Source organism: Lates calcarifer, linkage group LG13 (assembly GCF_001640805.2).
Source record: "Lates calcarifer isolate ASB-BC8 linkage group LG13, TLL_Latcal_v3, whole genome shotgun sequence".
Taxonomy (NCBI): Eukaryota; Metazoa; Chordata; class Actinopteri; family Centropomidae; genus Lates; species Lates calcarifer.
Genome location: NC_066845.1, coordinates 27,003,218 through 27,020,822, shown reverse-complemented (window position 1 = coordinate 27,020,822; position 17,605 = coordinate 27,003,218). Strand labels below are relative to the sequence as shown.

Below are 17,605 nucleotides of genomic sequence, written 5' to 3'. Positions count from 1 at the left end.
GTGTTCACACAGTGTTGTGAAAAAAAATTAAGTACTCATGCCAGACCAGTAGATGGCAATGTTCCTCATCACTCATTTACACCATGAAGACACATGGGAAATAAGACCCATGTTCAAAAATACTGAGTTATCCTTTAAAGGATGTGAGTATTTCTAAAGATGGCACTTTGTGGGAAACAGGTTCTAAAAATGTTTCTTTATTCCAGACAAGAAACAAGTCATATGTTAAGCTCAGATTTTTTAACAAGGCTGAGTTATTGTGTTAATTTCATTATGATGAAGTTTCACAGGATATTTCTGTGAAAAAGGCAGAAATCTCAGTCATATCTCTAAACCTGAACACATACAATCAAAACATATGGACATATGGTTATTTTTGGCACTGACCTTTTACATGCATTCTGGGTATTTTTTGAGTCTGGGGCTAGATTAGGTTAAGATGATCGGTCTTATTGTGAAACACACTAAGCTCAGTCTGATCCAACAGTCCTGTGGATGCAGTTTGAGCTGTTGTTACTCAGTCGACCCTCAAAGTAGTCTTATATTCAGGGTAGTCTGATGATCAGACCAGTTTATTCAGTATTTCTGGCTTCTCATCCAATGACAGCTGATCACAGATCTGAACTCAATCTCTGATTGTTTATTAACTTTATTTACTTGAGAAATGATGAAGCTGAACTTAAAGAGAATAAAGGACTAGAGACGATTCAGGTTTGATAAAAGAACATCAAACCCTGACAGTTCAGAGTCTTAGAGGATCCGAGACCTTGACGAACACCCGAACAGTGAGTGAAACCACCTCCTGTGAGAAAACTCTGTGTCTTTTTAAACATGAACAGAAGAGCTCGGTGTCACAGTCTGAGAGGGAGTGATGGGAAAACACCTGCAGTGATGAACGAGCTCAGTGAACGCACCGTGAGGCGTCGGCGTTAACGTGGACCAGAGTCTCTGCTCAAGGTTCGACTGATGCCCGACATCATGATGTGGTTCTGCTCTTGGAGGTGGGCTCTGTTTCCTGCTCGTACTCAATCTCCACGTATGCTCGCTTCTTCCTCACCACCGAGCCGTTAGCCGGGGATTTGCCTTTAGATTTGGAGGCCTTCATCTCCACCTCCATCTCCTCCTCCTCCTCCTCTTCTTCTTCACTCGACTCCTCCTCGTCCTCCTCCTCCTCATCGCTGCTCGTTCTCAGCTTGTTCATGTCCTGAGAAGAAACAAAAACCAGATTCAACATGTTTTGATTATTTTTAATCTTCATACCATCTGTGATCTGACCCTTCGATGTATCCGTCGGGAAATTCCTGATTCCACTCACAGACCAATCCCACAGAGCCTCTGAGTGTCCAGGACTATTCGTTATATTGAACATCCAAATTTGAGTCGACTGACAAAACTCAGGTGCAGCCCTACAGGAAATCATAACAGTGTTAATCTGTAACACGGCTAAACTAGTTGACAGCAAGAGACCATGAGGCGTGGGATTCAGCCTCTGCAACCCAGGCCACCATGTTGTCCATGCTGGATCAGGACTGTATGTCCAGACCACAGGATCGACTCACAACGACCACAACGAGGAAGCAAGATCAGATGCTTTTGATGACTTTGACACATAAACACAGAACTTTCAGTGTTTGCTGTGGGGCGAACATTAGCAGGTTAGCTGATGCTATGCTACGCTCGCTTTCAACGGAAAACGAAGCTTCTAGACGTGGTAGAAAACAGAGGACAGAGCGGCTCGTTCCTGTCGTCCTCTCTGATCCTCTCAGCTCTGGTGTCAGGTGAGTTCTACCTGCTGAGAGCTGCTCAGCTAAAACAGAAACTAACGGAGATACAGCGAGTTAAAACAGACTGACAGTGTCAGCAGCCCGACAGGAGAGACGTGGAGCAGTAGGGTTTCATAACTGAGCTGTGAACAAGACGCCAGCTTCATGTCTGCAGTGTTTCTGCTGTGCTGTTTGTAGCAGCTGCAATGTGATGAAGTTGCAGTTACACAACTCTGCAGAGGGCTTTTAATTTGAAACGACAGTCACAGGAAGTGGAGCCAGCTGTAAGACCCGGCTGAGGTGAGAGGGATTTATTCATTCACAGAGTTGACATTGGCTGCGTCTGATGCTACCACCTCTCGGGTCCAGATCTAAGGAGGAAGTATCCAGATCCTTCACGAGTAAAAGTACCACAGTAACACAGACTGATCTCTGGTGATTTACCTCGAAGTCGCTCAGGTCGCTCTCCTCCACTTCTTCTTCTGCTACAAACTCTCTCTTCCCAACGTCCTGCAGACAGAGACGACCAGATATAAACTCCTGATTCACTGTGTGTAAACGCTGTGACACGATGTGAGTGTTGTTCATCACCTCCTCCTCCTCCTCTTCATCCTCCTCCTCCTCCTCCTCCTCAGACTCGGACTCGCTCTCTTCGTCCTGCTGCTCCAGAGCTTTGTCAAAGGCGTGGACGGGGAAGTTGTAGATGTCTCCGTACTGAAAACACACAAACACACACAGTGAGACCTGAAAACACGTCCGTCATCAGCGCGGACGCAGCGATTCGTTAGCGTCAGTTTCAGCCCTGAAGCCTGTGAACCACTGAAACCAGCTGCTGACAGCAACAGTGTTTGTGAGGCTGAGAGGCGTCGTACCGTTCCCTGTTTGAGTCTCTCCAGCAGCTCCTTCTCGATGGCGTTATCCAGCTGAGCAGCGATCAGAGCTTTCTCCTACACACACAACAACAAGGAGTGAGAACCACAGGTAAACACACCTGTACAGATTCATGTGAGGAGCTTCTCTGCTCAGGTTTCTGGTGGTGACTCACCTCTTTCCTCTTCTCTCTCTGCTCCACCTTCCTGCTGAGAGGAACCAGCTTCCTCCTGAAAACACAGAGGAGTTTAACACAGACAAACTTCACTGGTTCAAACGTCTCGTTTGATTCAACCAGACTAAAAACATTCAGTTTAAAATGAGAAACAACAAAGAAAAGCAGCAGAACTTTGTGTGAACAGGACTCACTGTCTCTTCAGGACCAGTTTGCGCATGCGGATCAGGTACTGGGTGATCTTGGTGAATCTCTGTTTACATTTGTGTCTGATGAATCGAGGCCAGTAGATCAGATTCTCGTCGATCTGTTCCAGAGCTTTCTCGTAGTTCTTACTGAGCTTCACCTGCACAAACACAAACACACAGACGTCGTCGTCATTATTATTATTCTAAATAAAATGTACAGTCACTGTTTAAAGCAGCTGCTCCCAAATGTTTAATGTGGAAACGTTACAGGTTTGGATTCTGTTGCTTCCTGTAAGTAATTTGATAATTATTGATATTCATTTGTCTATCAATAAGTATTACTGCTACGTTAGATCAATACTTTATTTGGAGAACCACCTGGTTTGTATGATATAAAAGCTGTGTACCTGTGTTGGTTCAAACTCACCTTCTCCCACATCTTGGAGGGAAAAGCTGCTCTCTCGATCACCTTCATGTAGAGAAAACACTGACCTGAAGAGAAGATGTCAGCATGAATTCACTCCTTCACTGCATCAGTCTCCTTCTCATGTCTCATGTTTATGTATGAACACTGAGATGAAGCCGAGTCAGAGTCGGAGAAAACGAAGACTGAAAGACGTTAAACTGAGTTCCACTGACAAACGTTGACTGAAACATTTCATGCAACATATAAAAGATTAAAACCAACGTCCTGCTGTTCCCCAGTTTCTCCAGCGAGTGTTAAAGAGTTTACCTTTCTCCTCCCTGATGGTGGCGTACTGACTGTTTGCCAGAGGACAGGACGAGCGGTTACACAGCCCTGTGAGGTTGTATTCATTACGACAGAAGCTCTGACTCTTTGTCCTGAACAGAGAGAGAAGATGGTCAATATCATCAGTATCACTACAGATCTGAGCTTATTAACAGCTGTTATACTCAGTGTCTGATAACATGATGAGACAGAGCTTTTTATTAAAGAGGAAGATCCTGTTAGTTTAACCAGAAACATCTCTATATATCTCTACCAGACTCCATAGAAAAAAACAGGGATTTAACAGGAGCTGCTGGAATACCACTGCCTCCATCTGTTAGTGTGTCTGTGTTACTGTGTGACTTTCAGTGGTGGAAGAAGTAATCAGATACTTTACTGCAGTAAAAGTACCACACAGTAACACAGACACACTGACAGATGGAGGCAGTGGTATTCCAGCAGCTCCTGGTTAAATCCCTGTTTTTCTCTATGGAGTCTGGTAGAGATATATAGAGATGTTTCTCATGCAGTGAAATGATCAGTGATCAATGATCAGTTTAATTAAAACTGATGTACAGACAGTAAGATACACTCTCCAACATCTGAATGAGTGAATGACCAGTTCAATGAATGAATGAATATGAAGCAGATTCAGAGACTTACTTGACTTTGAAGGAGCAGAACTGTTGGTTTCCAATAATGTCCCAGATCACCTGCAGGAAGCAGAGTGAGCTGATTACAAACATCCACAGCGCTCTGCTTCAACAGTGTTTAAACAAGACATTTAAAAACATCAGCCTGAAGCTCAAAGACACTGTGATGGACTGATGATGATGATGTTAATAAACCAAACTATTCATCGGTTAATCAACACAGAATATGCAGATGTTGTGTTATATTCCTAAAGAGGAGGATTCAGGTCTAATTTGAATGTAGAATTTAAGTCTATAATAACATAGTGAGGAAGCCTGTTTATCAGAGACACATAATGTCATTACACCGGGTGGAAAAACGTCAGTAAACTGTCCTGAACCAGCAGAAGACTGTGTTTGACTCCTGTTCAGATCAGCTGTGTGTGTTTGCTCAGGAGCCAAACACCTTTTAAAAAGCACGTTTCAATAATGAAGTTTGGCGTTTGACGTGAGAGACGACGTCCATTTAGCTTCAGAGTTCAGAGTCTAAGATGTGGTTTAATGAATGAATTTAATTCCTACATTTATGTCCGGATATAATCATTAAAGCTCCGCTGTTCAGAAACCAGTCCAGCTGCTCAACAGCAGAGGAAATAAATCAAAATAAGAACTAGTAACCGGTAAGCTAACTAACGTTAGCACGAAGACGTTAGCAGAGCACGTTAGCAGCTTCGTATTAATTTATGACACTTACGTCGTCGTGTTGCATTTTTACTTCCTGTCACGGTTTCACCGCAGAGTCCGCTGTTTGTTTTCAACGATGTTAAATAAATTAACGTGAAGTTATGAAGTTATGAAGTTTTTCTGTCTGCGAAGCCACATGGACACTCAGGGAGCCACCATCTTTGTTTCCATGGCTCAGAGAGATCACGGGGTCGGGAGTCAACGTGACGAAATATCGCGATAGTTAAAAAATAAATAAATACAAAAAAAAAAACTTTATAAGAAAGAACTTTTAACAATTTATATTCATTTATTTTATTCGTATAAATATGTTTCTTATTTCTTCTATTTTCCATGGCTGAAAGTGGAGATTCTACTGTAAAGGAACTTTATTTTCTTTTTCTGACGTAAACATATTCAACGTATATCAACACATTTCTGAACTCATCCTGATCCATTATCATGTGATTTTGTTGCCGCTGTGTGGTGAAGTGGCTGATGAGTAAATACTGTTATTATTCTTTAGTGTTTGTTTAGTTGTTTACTGATAATAAATCAAACATATCTGTTTATAGCTTGTGTTATTGTAATTAAGGATTTTTTGTATTGTATCATTTTTTTAAATCTAATTAGGCGTGTTCTTTTTTCTTTAATAATTTGTACTAATGACGTTTATTCTTCAATTACGTAAAAACACAGCAAAACAATTACGTTTCATTTCTTGCTGTGTTAGATTTTTTTTTAATCAGTGGACTTCGACTTATTTCTTGAATACTTGTTCTTTATTAACTTGAGGTCGTGAGATTCCGGTTCAGGATCAGAAAGGCTGAGGCGCACGTCGTAACAAGGTAAGGCCGCACCTGTCACGGAAGAACCGTGATATAACCGATCATCATTCTCATGAACCGAAGGATCAAAGTTTCAACATGGCGCGGACACCACCTGTACCTCCTCTCCACCTCTTTGACTGACGGTGTCAAAACTTTACTGCACAGCTTTGATCATCTCTGTCTCCCTGAAGTTACACCGAATAAAACCTGAAATGATTAAACATTAAATCACATTTCAGAGCGACTGCTGTAGAATTAAAGCAGAGATTTGGAGCTTGTCCTGGAGCGGTGCATTGTGGGAGCGAGTACAGTTAAAATAAAGCCAACAGCAACACCTGGTGGTCAGGAGGGAAACTGCACTGCTACAATATCCAGATACTGATATATTGATCGTTTACACGTTTTCTTTTTTCTTTTTACAACTTTTAACAAACATTTCTCACTTTTTAAAAACAGTTCAGAACCACAGTGAAACAACAACAAGCAAGACTTTGTTTGACTCCCTAACATTTTGAGACATACTGAAGTATATTCATTTATTATCTGTCATAACTGGTTTCTAACAGACTATTATGCAGCTGTAAGCATTTCTAAGTGTATTTAATGTATTTAAAAATTACATTACCATGTAATTAAAACAAAATTTTTGTGTTATAAACAGTTATTTACATTATTAATTACATTATTATTGCATTTTAATTTGTGTATTTGTTTTCTCATTTCCTTTTTTAAGTTTAAATGTCTGTAGAGCACTTTGCCGCCGCCTTGTGTGTGATATATTGTGCTGTATAATTAAGTTGCCATTGATAAATATGCTTGGTTAACGTAGAGTGATCCCTTATTCTTCTATTTCCAAGAATATTTTTCGTGTCTCGTCTGGACCAGAATCCATGAAAGCTTCAATAAACATATTTAATTTGTGGGAACATTATCGTGATCATCCTGGTTATTAAGGGTCAACAACACTTGGTATTTTTTGGTACAATTATAAAACTGTTGAATTGAGGCGTAAAAACATCAGTCCAACCTTTATGTTGGAAACTGAGGCTGCACCTGAAACAGGAGATTGACAAATTTCACAAGGAGGGCTAATTTTTGCTTTTAATTCAATTTAAAAAATAGGCTGTTAGCATCGTTAGCATTCCTACTGAAACTGGAACTAGTTAGGAACCTCAGGGCGGAACCACAGCTGCTTTAGAACCACAGCAACTTGTTAACGGTCATTCAGACAAATCTGACACAGAGTCATCAGCGTATATACAGTATATATACTTTATTTACAAATAACTGAATCCCCATGGTCGTACAATGAAAAGGTACAGCTCAAGAAAATCATTACAGATTAAGAATATAAATAGTCAAAGAATCATCGTAAGAAGCATGTTTGTTATTTTAGCAGACAAAAAAATCAACAGACATTACAGGACAAAAATAAAAAGAATAAAAAGTACAGAGCATGTGTTACAGCCAGTGAGCAGGGGATAAAATCGGATATTTGTCGCAAAGTTTACGTCACTCTGACCTGAAGCATCAGAGCTCCTTCAGCCTGATTACAGCACCTCCATCTGACTGATCAGTGTAATCATTTAAAACACAGTTTTTGCTTTAAACATAAAACTCAGCAGCTCAGAGACGTACAGCACTGTTTTCTTGTTACAAGCATTTATCAGAATTAAAACAAATTTAGCTAATGTAAAGATAAACTCCCTCTTTTTGTTTTATTCCCAGAACACAGATATAAATTTAGGAATCTGGAGATGCTGTAACTGAATCAGACAAAGCATCTTTAAACAAACTGCATGTCGTTTTTTGAGATAAAAAGGCGATTGCTATGTGACAACACTGCCACCTGCTGGCGCCACTGTAAGTACGCAGAAGTTCCTGTTCCATTTTAATCAATTTCTGATTTTTTTTTAATGAAATGATTGTTTTCCTTTGGTGAGGGAAGCTTAAGGCGTCAGTCACAATAAAACTATGTGTTTTTCTTTATGAATCCAGTGACTTATTGTTGATTTTTGTGACCATTTGGTCTCTGGAAACTTGTTAAAATCTTACATTTCAAAAAGTATCAACAAGGAAACAAAGTATTTTCTTCTTTCCTTAAAAAAAAATCCCCAGTGAATGCAGCGTGCAGATTATTACGTGATGAAAAAGCAACAAGATGTTTGAAAACTTGGAAGTCAGATGTGTTGTTTTTTGTTTTTACAGTGAGGGAGGGGTTTCGTTCGTAAATCAAGCATCACAGTTAAAGAAGGCAACTGTCCACCAATCAGAGGACAGCGAAGAGTAAAATCACATGGATCTCTCCCCATTCAGACAGATTTAGACACAGTTTAAAACCAGATTCTTTGCTGAAGTGGTCCAGGACCCACTGACAACAGGTGACGCTGGTCTAAACTCAAAAAGTTTGACTGGATATGTACACAAAATCACCAGACCTGATTCTATGATGGATGGGGGAGATCAAAGCGAACAGGGCAGGAAAATGACTTTTTCCACAGGCAACAGCGGCTGATTTTTAAAATTTTAAATGAACTGATTTTATTCAAGACTCCAGCAAAACAGTACGGAGTCCCGGAGGCACCAAATGTCACTGTTGAGTAATACATAAATGTACATGAGAGAGTTAAATAATTTCAATTTATTTCTGTGTTTTCCTAATTGTAAAAAAAAAAAAAAATACTTTTAACAAATTTATAAAGTTAAATCTCTTTATGTCAAAATTGCAAGATAGCAAGTCAGAGTTAGTTTTTTTTTATTTTAAGAAAAAATGCATTTCCCCTAAGACAAGATGAAAAATTATACAAATGAAAATACTAATTGTAGGTCTGAGTAATTTTTTACATTATTGTGACTTAACATTTTTATATTTATGAATTTTCTTCTTTTCCTGGCTAAAACACTTTTAACTGGTTCAGTTTATTGTTTTTTAGGGAAAGAAAAAATGTTAAGTATGAAGAGTTTGAATGTATTCTTTTTATTTGTTAATTTTTGATTCTTTAACTCAGTGTATTACTTATGTAGTAATTAATACTTGACTCATTAGATAACCCATCAGTGACGTTTGTTGCTTCTGAGATTTCATATAAGAGAAAACGTTTCTCAGGCTTTTTAAAAAAAAATTCCATATACCTTCCTGATATTCAAGCAGAATTACTGAATATCATTACCGTGTGTTTTCCCTGCTGGAGAGACACTGGACATAAACTGGATGCCTGACAGCTGATTTGTTTAGTGTAAATCTGACTTTAATCCATCAGAGAGAACGAGCGTCGTATCAGGTCAAAGCTGCATTAATTGATATGTTTTTTAATGAAATGACTAAAACATTATTTGGTATAATCTTTGTGCGCATCAATCGGCTTGCTTTCTATTCGCAATACATACCTGACAACAAAATCAATTAATGCAGCTTTGAAATATTTAAAATAAATGTTGTTAAATAAAGTCTAGCAGGGCTGGTCTGTTTCTGTTAGCGAGTTAGCGCTGGAATGCTTCTTTAGGAACAAAATTTACTGACCAACCCAGTTAGTCTGAGAGAACTGAATCAGGACTGCACGTTAAACACCATTAACTAATTTTCCGATTGATTATTTAGTTGGTGACTGACGTTAAGTGACAGTAGTGGAGATTTAAAGCACTTCAGGATATCAAGGCCCAGATCACACGTTTTGCAAAATGTCCACATTCCTTAAATTTTTACAACTCTTACACACAAATACTTTGTCTCCAAACTTTTGCAGAGCTAGCCAATATTCAGTTTAGGTTTAAAATGTGTGATGCCTTCACTGCAACATAACAATTTAGCTGTAAAGAACAAGAAACCAGAACAATGTATTCAAGTAAATTGTAATCCTGGCCTAACGTTAAAAACAAAACTAAACTAACAAAAAAACAGGCAGTAATAACTTAAAAAGAATCTGCGTTGCTTCCACTTGTGGCATTTTTCTTCCCTAAATATGCACTTAATGTGAGGGATGAAAAAATGGCCACAAGGGGGAGCTGTGACATCACAAATATACTGTATTTATGTTTGATTAAAAAAAACAAAACAACAATAACAGGAAAAAGAAACATTTTTAAAAATCTATCCTGAACTTGAGATCCACCGAGGGACCAGTAGTGACATTCTGGTTCAGGTTAAGCCATTTGTTTCTTCATCATCACCTTCATCAATCAGCTGCTGCATCTTGCTACAGAGCGATCAATACTCTAAGCTGCTTTAAACAAAGTTATTTAGTTAAAATATTTTAGATTTTTTAAAAAAGGCAAAGTGTGGAGTTGCAGAGATGGTGAGTTTACTGGGTGGAGGTGGGATTCCTGTCTGTGATTATATGTTTGCTGGAGGTCTTCAAGGGTCCACTTAGGGTAGGATAGGGTCCTGGGTAAGGTCCTGAGTCCAGTTAATATTCAGACTTACTTCTATGGGCATTGTCTTACTGTGCCCAGATACTTTTTGAATCATCTCAGTTTTGAACAAAATATTTTGTCCATGATGGACTCAGGTAGGGTTTTGACAGGTCAATTGCAGAACAGGTCTAAATTTTGGACCCATGAAGATGTCTAATTAAAATTCTAATCTAAGTTAATGCTTCATATAAACACCTGTGTGCATAATATATGAGACTATGTAGACTGAGCTGTTCTGTTTTTTCTGATCTTTTCTCAAACTCCTTCTTCCAGCTGGGATTAAAGGGGTACTCCAGTGATATAGACGTGGACCACATTATAGATAAGTATTAACATGATAAGTAATCATCTTATAAAATCAGTGGAGTCCCCCCTTTAACCTGCATCCGAGGTGACTGGACTGTAGTCAGACAAGGACAACAGCTGGATCACCTCCAGAGACGCATTTGACCACAATAACAGTTAAAATGCCTGCAGTGTATTTCATCAAAGAGATTAGTCTGGAAAGTTGTGGATGAGGAAAAGGCATGAAATCGAGTAGATGAAGAAATGTTTTCTATGGAGGAGTCGTCCCAGAGGTGAGTTCAGACGTCCAGGCCTCTCTGTGATAGAATTTATCATTTTGAAGCATGAATTCTAAAGACTTTTCCAACTAAACAACAAACGATGGGATATCACATGTGAAAAACACAAATACAAATAAAAACCCAGACGTTTAGATCAAAGAGTGAATATCAGAACTGAATATCTGAATTTTAGAAAAGCAGTCCAGATTTGGACTGTAGGGTTGTCCAAATCAAGCACTGTATCGTTATTCGTCTCCAGGACAAGGGTGTTTCAGATTTGGGACAAATGAAATTCCAAATATGGACTACCCTCACCTTTGGTCCAAAGGTAGACCTGGATGCAGGGTGCTAGCAGTCCAGCTTGAGCCTAGGCTCTAGATGTATCCATAGTGATGTCCTATTGCACATTAGGGTGACTGGCATTTTGGTGAAAGCATAGCTCAGACTTGGGCTGTAGGTTGGTCTGAATTTGAGTCCTTTATTTGTATCTGTTTTGTCTCTGGGACAAGGGTGAACCAAATTCAAGGGATGAAAGACCAAATCCTGACTACCATTGACTGATATGGGTCGACAGGGGTCCACATTGGGAAGAGACTGGGTCTGGAGGGTAGTCTTATCTTGGAACAAAGGTATCTGATGATGGGCTTAGACCTGCCCTATTCCTCATTCTGAATGGTCCTGCTTGGCTGACCCGTAGGTAAAGCGTGCCTCCATGTGAGCCAAAGGCAGTCTTGATTTGGACCAGTTGTGATCCAGTTTATGCCTTGGCTCTGGCACTCTCCATTGCAATGTCCAGATTTAAAACTAAGGCAACCCCTTTGGTCCAGTTTTAGGCTGTAGGTTGGTTTAAGTCTGAGCCTTGTATCTTTGTGTCTTGGGTTATCAGTGATTCATATTTGTGGCCAGGGCAGTCCTAAATTTGTACTATCCTCACTTGAGTTGAGCCACCAGTGCTTAAGACTTGTAAGAGATGTAGTCTGGAGAGAAGTCCAGTCTTAGGGAAAACAGTTGTTTGGTTATTGGTCATTGTTTTACAGCTTATTTTGGGGTTACAATAATCCAGACTGACCAAAGTTTGGGCCAAGCAGATTTGGGCTGGAAGTTGGTCCAAATTTGGTATTAGGTTGGTATTTTTTGTTCGTCTCTTGAGACATGGGTGTTTTTCACATTCTGGATGAGGGGAGTCTCAAATTTAGACAACCACTGCTTGAGTTGGACCAATGTCACCCCAAACCATGAAGAGACAGTGTCGGGGGAAATGGTCTAATCTTGGAAAAAAGGTTTTCTGGTGCTGGAATGGTGGTTGTCTTATTCTGGTCTTAGAACAGTCCGGTTAGGCCCAAGCATGTCTGGATGTGGGCTGAAGGTAGCGTGGATTGTGACAAAGTGAACAAGTCAAAATGAGACCCAGCGTGATCCAAGTGTGGACCTAGAGCAGTTGGGGTTTATGCTGAGGGATTGTGCAAACAATGTTCCAGTTTAAGTCCAGGATGGTCTGGATTTGGGAGTTTTCAAGCACTGATCCAAATTGGAGACTGGTTCAGAGGTGGTACACTGAAATCTGGATAGTTGTGGATTTGATTGAAAGTGTCCTGATTTAACTTCAAAGCTGGTAAATGTTTGACTGTGTGGAAAATGGCTGTATTGGGTACCAAACTGCAGTCCGGATTTGACAGCAGATGGTTGGACTGTGCCACTGGTAAGTTAAATGTAATCCATCTGAATCCTGTTTAATTCACTCTGGATAGACGATGGATACTAGTGCCAGGAGGAGAGGGGATCTCTGTGTACATATCTGTCTCTGTCCGTCCGTCTGTTTGATGGGTCTGTAGTTTCTGTCTGTGGTTAGCAGCTGCAGCCCTCTTTCGCCGGCTGGCTGTCGGCATTGAGGCGGCCTCCCTGCGGCGCTGATGGTTTGTGCTGGACTCCTGACTCAGCAGCGTTCAGGTCCAGACTGCCATCTTGGATGTTCTGATAGATCCTCTTTGCTGCCTCCAGGAAGGCCTCCTCCACATTCTCCCCTCTAAAAGGGAAAAAGACGAAGGACAGGAGAGCGAGTGAAAATTATTGATAGGGACAAAAGATTTTGGAATTGGTGCAGTATTGATCAGGAACAGTGCAACCAGCCACCACAAACCACTGCTGCAATGGTCTCAACTTTCATGAGTTGACTTGATGTGGGTTCAACAAACATTATGTAACACAAAAGTTTGACTCTTCACTCCAGTTTAAATGGTTTATATTTTTACCAGTATACAATCACAGATATGAGTTGTATGTGTGTGTACTTACGTCTTAGCGCTGGCCTCTAGAAACAGCAAACCTGATCAACAACAGGAAGCAGAGAAGGTCAGAGGGTCAGTCTGATTTCCTGTTTTTGCTTAATATACCGTACATTTCAACGTTTTTCTGCTCTCTCACCGTTCTCCTCAGCAAACTGTTTGGCCTCCTCATACGTCACGTCTCTCTGAGCCTCCAGGTCAGCCTTGTTACCAATCAGAATGATCACCTGAAAAACATCATTTATTAAATACCTAAAATGCATGAAATTGCAGAGGAAAAAAATCTGCTCCTTGTGGATAAGAAACATATACAGAGTCTGATTTTAAACCGAGCAGGAAAATTTCATTTAGATGTAAATTATTTCACAGGGCAGAAGCATTTGTATTAGTTTAATTCCCATTTGTTTTAACAAAATTCTGCTAGTTTTGATGATTTAGATACACATTATGAACTTACAGCTTTAGACATAGGATGTTATCCTGAAAATATTTCATGGCACAAGCTGTAAAAAAGACACTTTAGCAATAAAATCCCAAAAATACCGTTTTAGTTAGTGCATTGTTGGGTTTACAGTGAGATGGCACTGAAGTACTGGTAGCTTGTTTACCTCCTTCTACAACCCAAATGAGTCAATACTGGACTCCTAATGCACTACAGCGTGAACCAACAGTTTTCTGTCATTGACAAACTGATCAATCAACTAATTGATCGCTGTTTCAGCTCTTGGTGTGTCTATACTCACTGTGTTTGGGTTGGTCAGGTTTCTGGCATCTGTCAACCAGCTGCTTAAGTGGTTGTAAGTACTTCTCCTAAACACAGACGCAAAGAATACGATGAGTTATTCTTCAACAGCATCAGGTGTCTGCAGCTGAACTGTCAGCACAAATTATAACTTTGACCTGATGATGGCGCTAGAGGAAAAGTCAGAGTATCACCAGGTTATTACAGTTCATCCTGAAGGGAACATGAACATCTGAATCACGCTGAAACCAAAATAATTAGAAGTGGTGCCATTGCTTAAGCAATCAGCAACTCATGGTCCGTGACGTGTTGCCAGTCCATCTATAGCTAGCATCATGGCAATGGTACTTAATTTCCCTGAGGGAGTCATCCCAAAGGGATCAATAAAGTCTTGTCTAAGTCTTGTCTCTATGGCGGAATAAAGTGCCAGAGTCCCGTTTGGGATTACTTTGACTATAACTAACGTGAGAATCTGAAAGTCCACTTGAAAAGGGGGCACAGGAAGGCTAACCTCGCTTAGCTTGACAAGGTAAGGGAGACTCCATTTACATCAGAAGTTGGAACTGGGAGTGACTTCACCTCAGAGTTAATTGCATTCCAGTTGACAGGTCGGCAAATCATGGATTCTCACAGGGAAGCCTCTGCTGTTGTTGCTCTTTTGGAGTATAAAAACAAATGTGCACTCTACCTGGGGCTGACTTTCTGAGAGGGAAATCTGACCTCAGGGGGCGGTTCCAGTTAAAACTTCCAACTAGGAACTCAAAAATTCCATCCTCCGAGTACAACTGGAATGCACCAAGTGTCCAGCCCTCCTCCCTCAGAATGTGACTCTGGATTTAGTTCAAGGACAACCACCCCCCACCAACCAGCCCGTCCCTCCCCATCAGTACCTGGTGATGTCGTAGACCATGAGGGCCCCGGCGGCCCCTCTGTAGTAGGACCTGGTGACGGCCCTGAACCGCTCCTGACCGGCCGTGTCCCAGATCTGCAGCTTCACCTTCTGACCATGGACCTCCATGATCCTCGTCCCAAACTCCACCCCGATAGTGTGAGGACAGTCCGCCATGACTGCACACACACACAAACACACACAATAAACATCATTATTTATTGTTTTACCAGGGCACAGTCACTGTTAGACCAAAATCAGATGCAGGAACATTTCAGTACAAAACTGCAGATAACGGGGGAAGGAGAAGAAAGGACTCACATTTTTTCTCTGTGAACTGGTGCAGCAGACAAGACTTCCCTACTCCCATATCACCTGGAGACACAGAAAAAAATAATCAAGGTTAAAACCCAAGGTCAGAATGAGAAGGTCTAAAAACTACATTACCCATGAGCTTCAGCTGCTGTTACTATGGAGAAGAAGCTCATCAGAGGTGTGAATCAGAGCAGCAGCAGACTCAGAACATTCAACTTTTCAGGTTTCTATAAAAGTGCACTCTTTAGTTTTTGTCTGTTGTTGCTGCACTGAAGCTCTGTGATTGGATGTTTGTTAGTGAAATGCACCTTGGGAGTTGTAGTTGTCTTCTCTCCTTCAGTTTTCTTTAATGTCCACAGGTTTCTTGGATCTTTGACTTTTTGACTATCTTCTAATAAAATTCTGTGTCCACTGAATTGAAGTATGTTGTTTTATCAGTTAATAAAATCAAAATTCTTTTCCATTTCATTTTGCTAAAATCAAATTATAAAGCCTACCACTTCTGCTCTCTGCTCCCAATCAATTTTCACAAAGACAGAGCAAAATGTTTTTCTACAAATTAAAAAGTTCTTTTTGTTTCATCACCAACTACAATGTTGATTGGTTGGTTGTTAACACCTCTACAATAACCAGTTATGTCCTTGTTCCTATAGGTGGAGGAAGTAATCTGGTCTTTTACATAAATATATGTATTAGATCATCACTGTAAAAATACTTCATTAAAAGCAAAACTCCTACTTATGTACAGGTAATGAGGTATTATCTGAAGAATAAACTTAAAAGTTACTTGTTTTGTCTCTGTGACTAAACAGTTGGATAGTTTAGACCACGTGTCAAACTCAAGGCCCGCGGGCTAAACTGTGTTTTGCATTTTGGCCCCCTGTGCAATTGAGTTTGATACCCCTGGTTTACACTAAAACGGGTCCACCAGCGTTTCCAAAAATCTACAGAGTCACATGGACTCCAGGCGTTACCATAACAACAGCGATAAGTTTTAAAATCAAGACATATTAGTGAGGATGTAGCCTGAGTCCAATAATTTGAGGGGTCGTCAGGTGATTAATCAGAGAAGGAAGAAGAAAAACAAAGCTCTGATTCACTGATCTGTTTCCAGCTTTTAGACTTTCCCTCTGCTCTTTGATTTTATTGTGAAATATTGGCTCATTTGAACATTTACTGAAATGAAACCATGTGAGAAGTTTAAAGGAGGAACTGATAACAACAGTCAGACATCTGAAGTGTGACCAGACGCTCCAACTAAACACTGAGTTTTTCCCTGTGTGAAGTCACAAGCAAAAAAATTCAAAGTATTTCGTTAAATGTGACAATTTGTTGCTTTTTCTTTTAATTATTTGAACATTTTTAATAATAATAATGTTGAAGCTCAGACTGATGGTCAGACAAAGCAAGGCTCTGATTGAGGTTTTGAACGCAGGGCTTTTACTGGTAATAGAGTATTTATACAGTGTGGCATTGGTAGTTTTACTTTAGTAAAAGTATCAGAGTAAATAATACTAAACAAACCAGACACTCACCGATGATGATGTATTTGAAGATGTAGGAGTAGTTGTAAGGTGCAGCTGTCATCTTGATGCTGGGGGGGGGACAAAAGACTTAATTCAATCTAAAGGTGTGTGTTTGAACAGAGAGTCCACACCCTGTCTGACTGTCTCACTTCAACCTCCCCCAACTGAAACCGTTCAACTGGACACACAAACAATAGGAAGCGGCTAGGCTAAGCTAACACACAGCTAAGGCTAAACACCGAGCTCGGCTTTGGCACGCAGCATTAAACACAGTGACAGTCGTGCGAGATAAAAGCAATCCTGTTTAGCACGAGTATGAACCTTCCTCAGCTGACTTCCCTCCCCGAGAAAACCCCTGAATTCCTTCTGTTAGCTTAGCCCTGCAGCTAACCGGCTAACTGCAGTTTTGTCTACGCCTTGCTAACAGCTAAGGGCTAACAGCAAGAGGCCGCTTTTATCAAAACTCACAGCAAAAAACCATCAGATAATAAAGAGGACAGGCAGGGTGTGTAACACACCCCGATGTTTTACCTTCGGTCTGGGTATCTATCTAACCTGTAACCCTGGTTAAACCGCTGGTTAGACAGATAGTTATCTTTGTTAGCGGGCTAGCCTGCTGAGCCGTCAGGAAACCTTTCCCCACTTCCGCGATTCTTCCTCACCGGCGAGAAAAGGGATAATACCGCGAGACTTACAGGCTTCTACCGCCACCCCGCGGGAGATTCATTTATTGAAATTATTAATTATTATTTTCTATTATTCTATTAATTTCTTGTCAAAATAGTGTTTTGGATGTTACACTGAACATTAAAAGTCCTTCATATTCACATGTGCAAACTTTACTATAACGTATAGTATAATGTAAGTAAATATAGTGTGATCTCGCCTTGGACTAAGTAAGATGTAGAATGCAACCTGGTTAGCACGTTTTTTTTTTTAGCCGTAATTTATTTAAATTTTTGGA

The 17,605-nt window shown here is 40.3% G+C and overlaps 2 protein-coding genes and 1 non-coding gene across 3 annotated transcripts; all 3 read right to left on the bottom strand.

Moving 5' to 3' along the window:
* Nucleotides 1–633: 633 nt before the first annotated feature.
* Nucleotides 634–5,303, bottom strand: mak16 (MAK16 homolog (S. cerevisiae)). Its single transcript, XM_018664149.2, has 10 exons — nucleotides 5,113–5,303; nucleotides 4,390–4,439; nucleotides 3,730–3,839; nucleotides 3,424–3,488; nucleotides 3,003–3,154; nucleotides 2,809–2,863; nucleotides 2,636–2,710; nucleotides 2,355–2,477; nucleotides 2,208–2,273; nucleotides 634–1,204 (listed from the first exon to the last, which is right to left on the bottom strand). Exons 1-10 carry the CDS (start codon nucleotides 5,125–5,127, stop codon nucleotides 977–979), a joined length of 939 nt encoding a protein of 312 aa, XP_018519665.1. The 5' UTR covers nucleotides 5,128–5,303; the 3' UTR covers nucleotides 634–976.
* Nucleotides 5,304–5,896: 593 nt separating this feature from the next.
* LOC127143227 (small nucleolar RNA U13) lies at nucleotides 5,897–5,995 on the bottom strand. The gene has a single exon (XR_007814497.1). It is a non-coding gene; the product is annotated as a small nucleolar RNA U13 (small nucleolar RNA).
* Nucleotides 5,996–7,169: 1,174 nt separating this feature from the next.
* On the bottom strand, nucleotides 7,170–17,301 carry LOC108875314 (ras-related protein Rab-14). The gene is made up of 8 exons (XM_018664137.2): nucleotides 17,173–17,301; nucleotides 16,651–16,709; nucleotides 15,122–15,175; nucleotides 14,802–14,979; nucleotides 13,913–13,979; nucleotides 13,309–13,396; nucleotides 13,180–13,210; nucleotides 7,170–12,910 (listed from the first exon to the last, which is right to left on the bottom strand). Exons 2-8 carry the CDS (start codon nucleotides 16,700–16,702, stop codon nucleotides 12,733–12,735), a joined length of 648 nt encoding a protein of 215 aa, XP_018519653.1. The 5' UTR covers nucleotides 16,703–16,709; nucleotides 17,173–17,301; the 3' UTR covers nucleotides 7,170–12,732.
* Between the last annotated feature and the right edge of the window lie 304 nt (nucleotides 17,302–17,605).

Bases quoted from the DNA above. Each gene is read 5' to 3' on its own strand.
- mak16 (XM_018664149.2), bottom strand. The intron at 3,840-4,389 runs GTAAGTCTCTGA...CTCTCTGTTCAG, and splicing joins TTCTGCTCCTTCAAAGTCAA to GACAAAGAGTCAGAGCTTCT. The intron at 1,205-2,207 runs GTAAATCACCAG...GTTTCTTCTCAG, and splicing joins GCGACCTGAGCGACTTCGAG to GACATGAACAAGCTGAGAAC.
- LOC108875314 (XM_018664137.2), bottom strand. From the start codon at position 16,702: ATGACAGCTGCACCTTACAACTACTCCTACATCTTCAAATACATCATC. The intron at 13,980-14,801 runs GTACTGATGGGG...GTCTGTGTTTAG, and splicing joins ATGGTCTACGACATCACCAG to GAGAAGTACTTACAACCACT. The intron at 12,911-13,179 runs GTAAGTACACAC...TTTCCCTTTTAG, and splicing joins CTAGAGGCCAGCGCTAAGAC to AGGGGAGAATGTGGAGGAGG.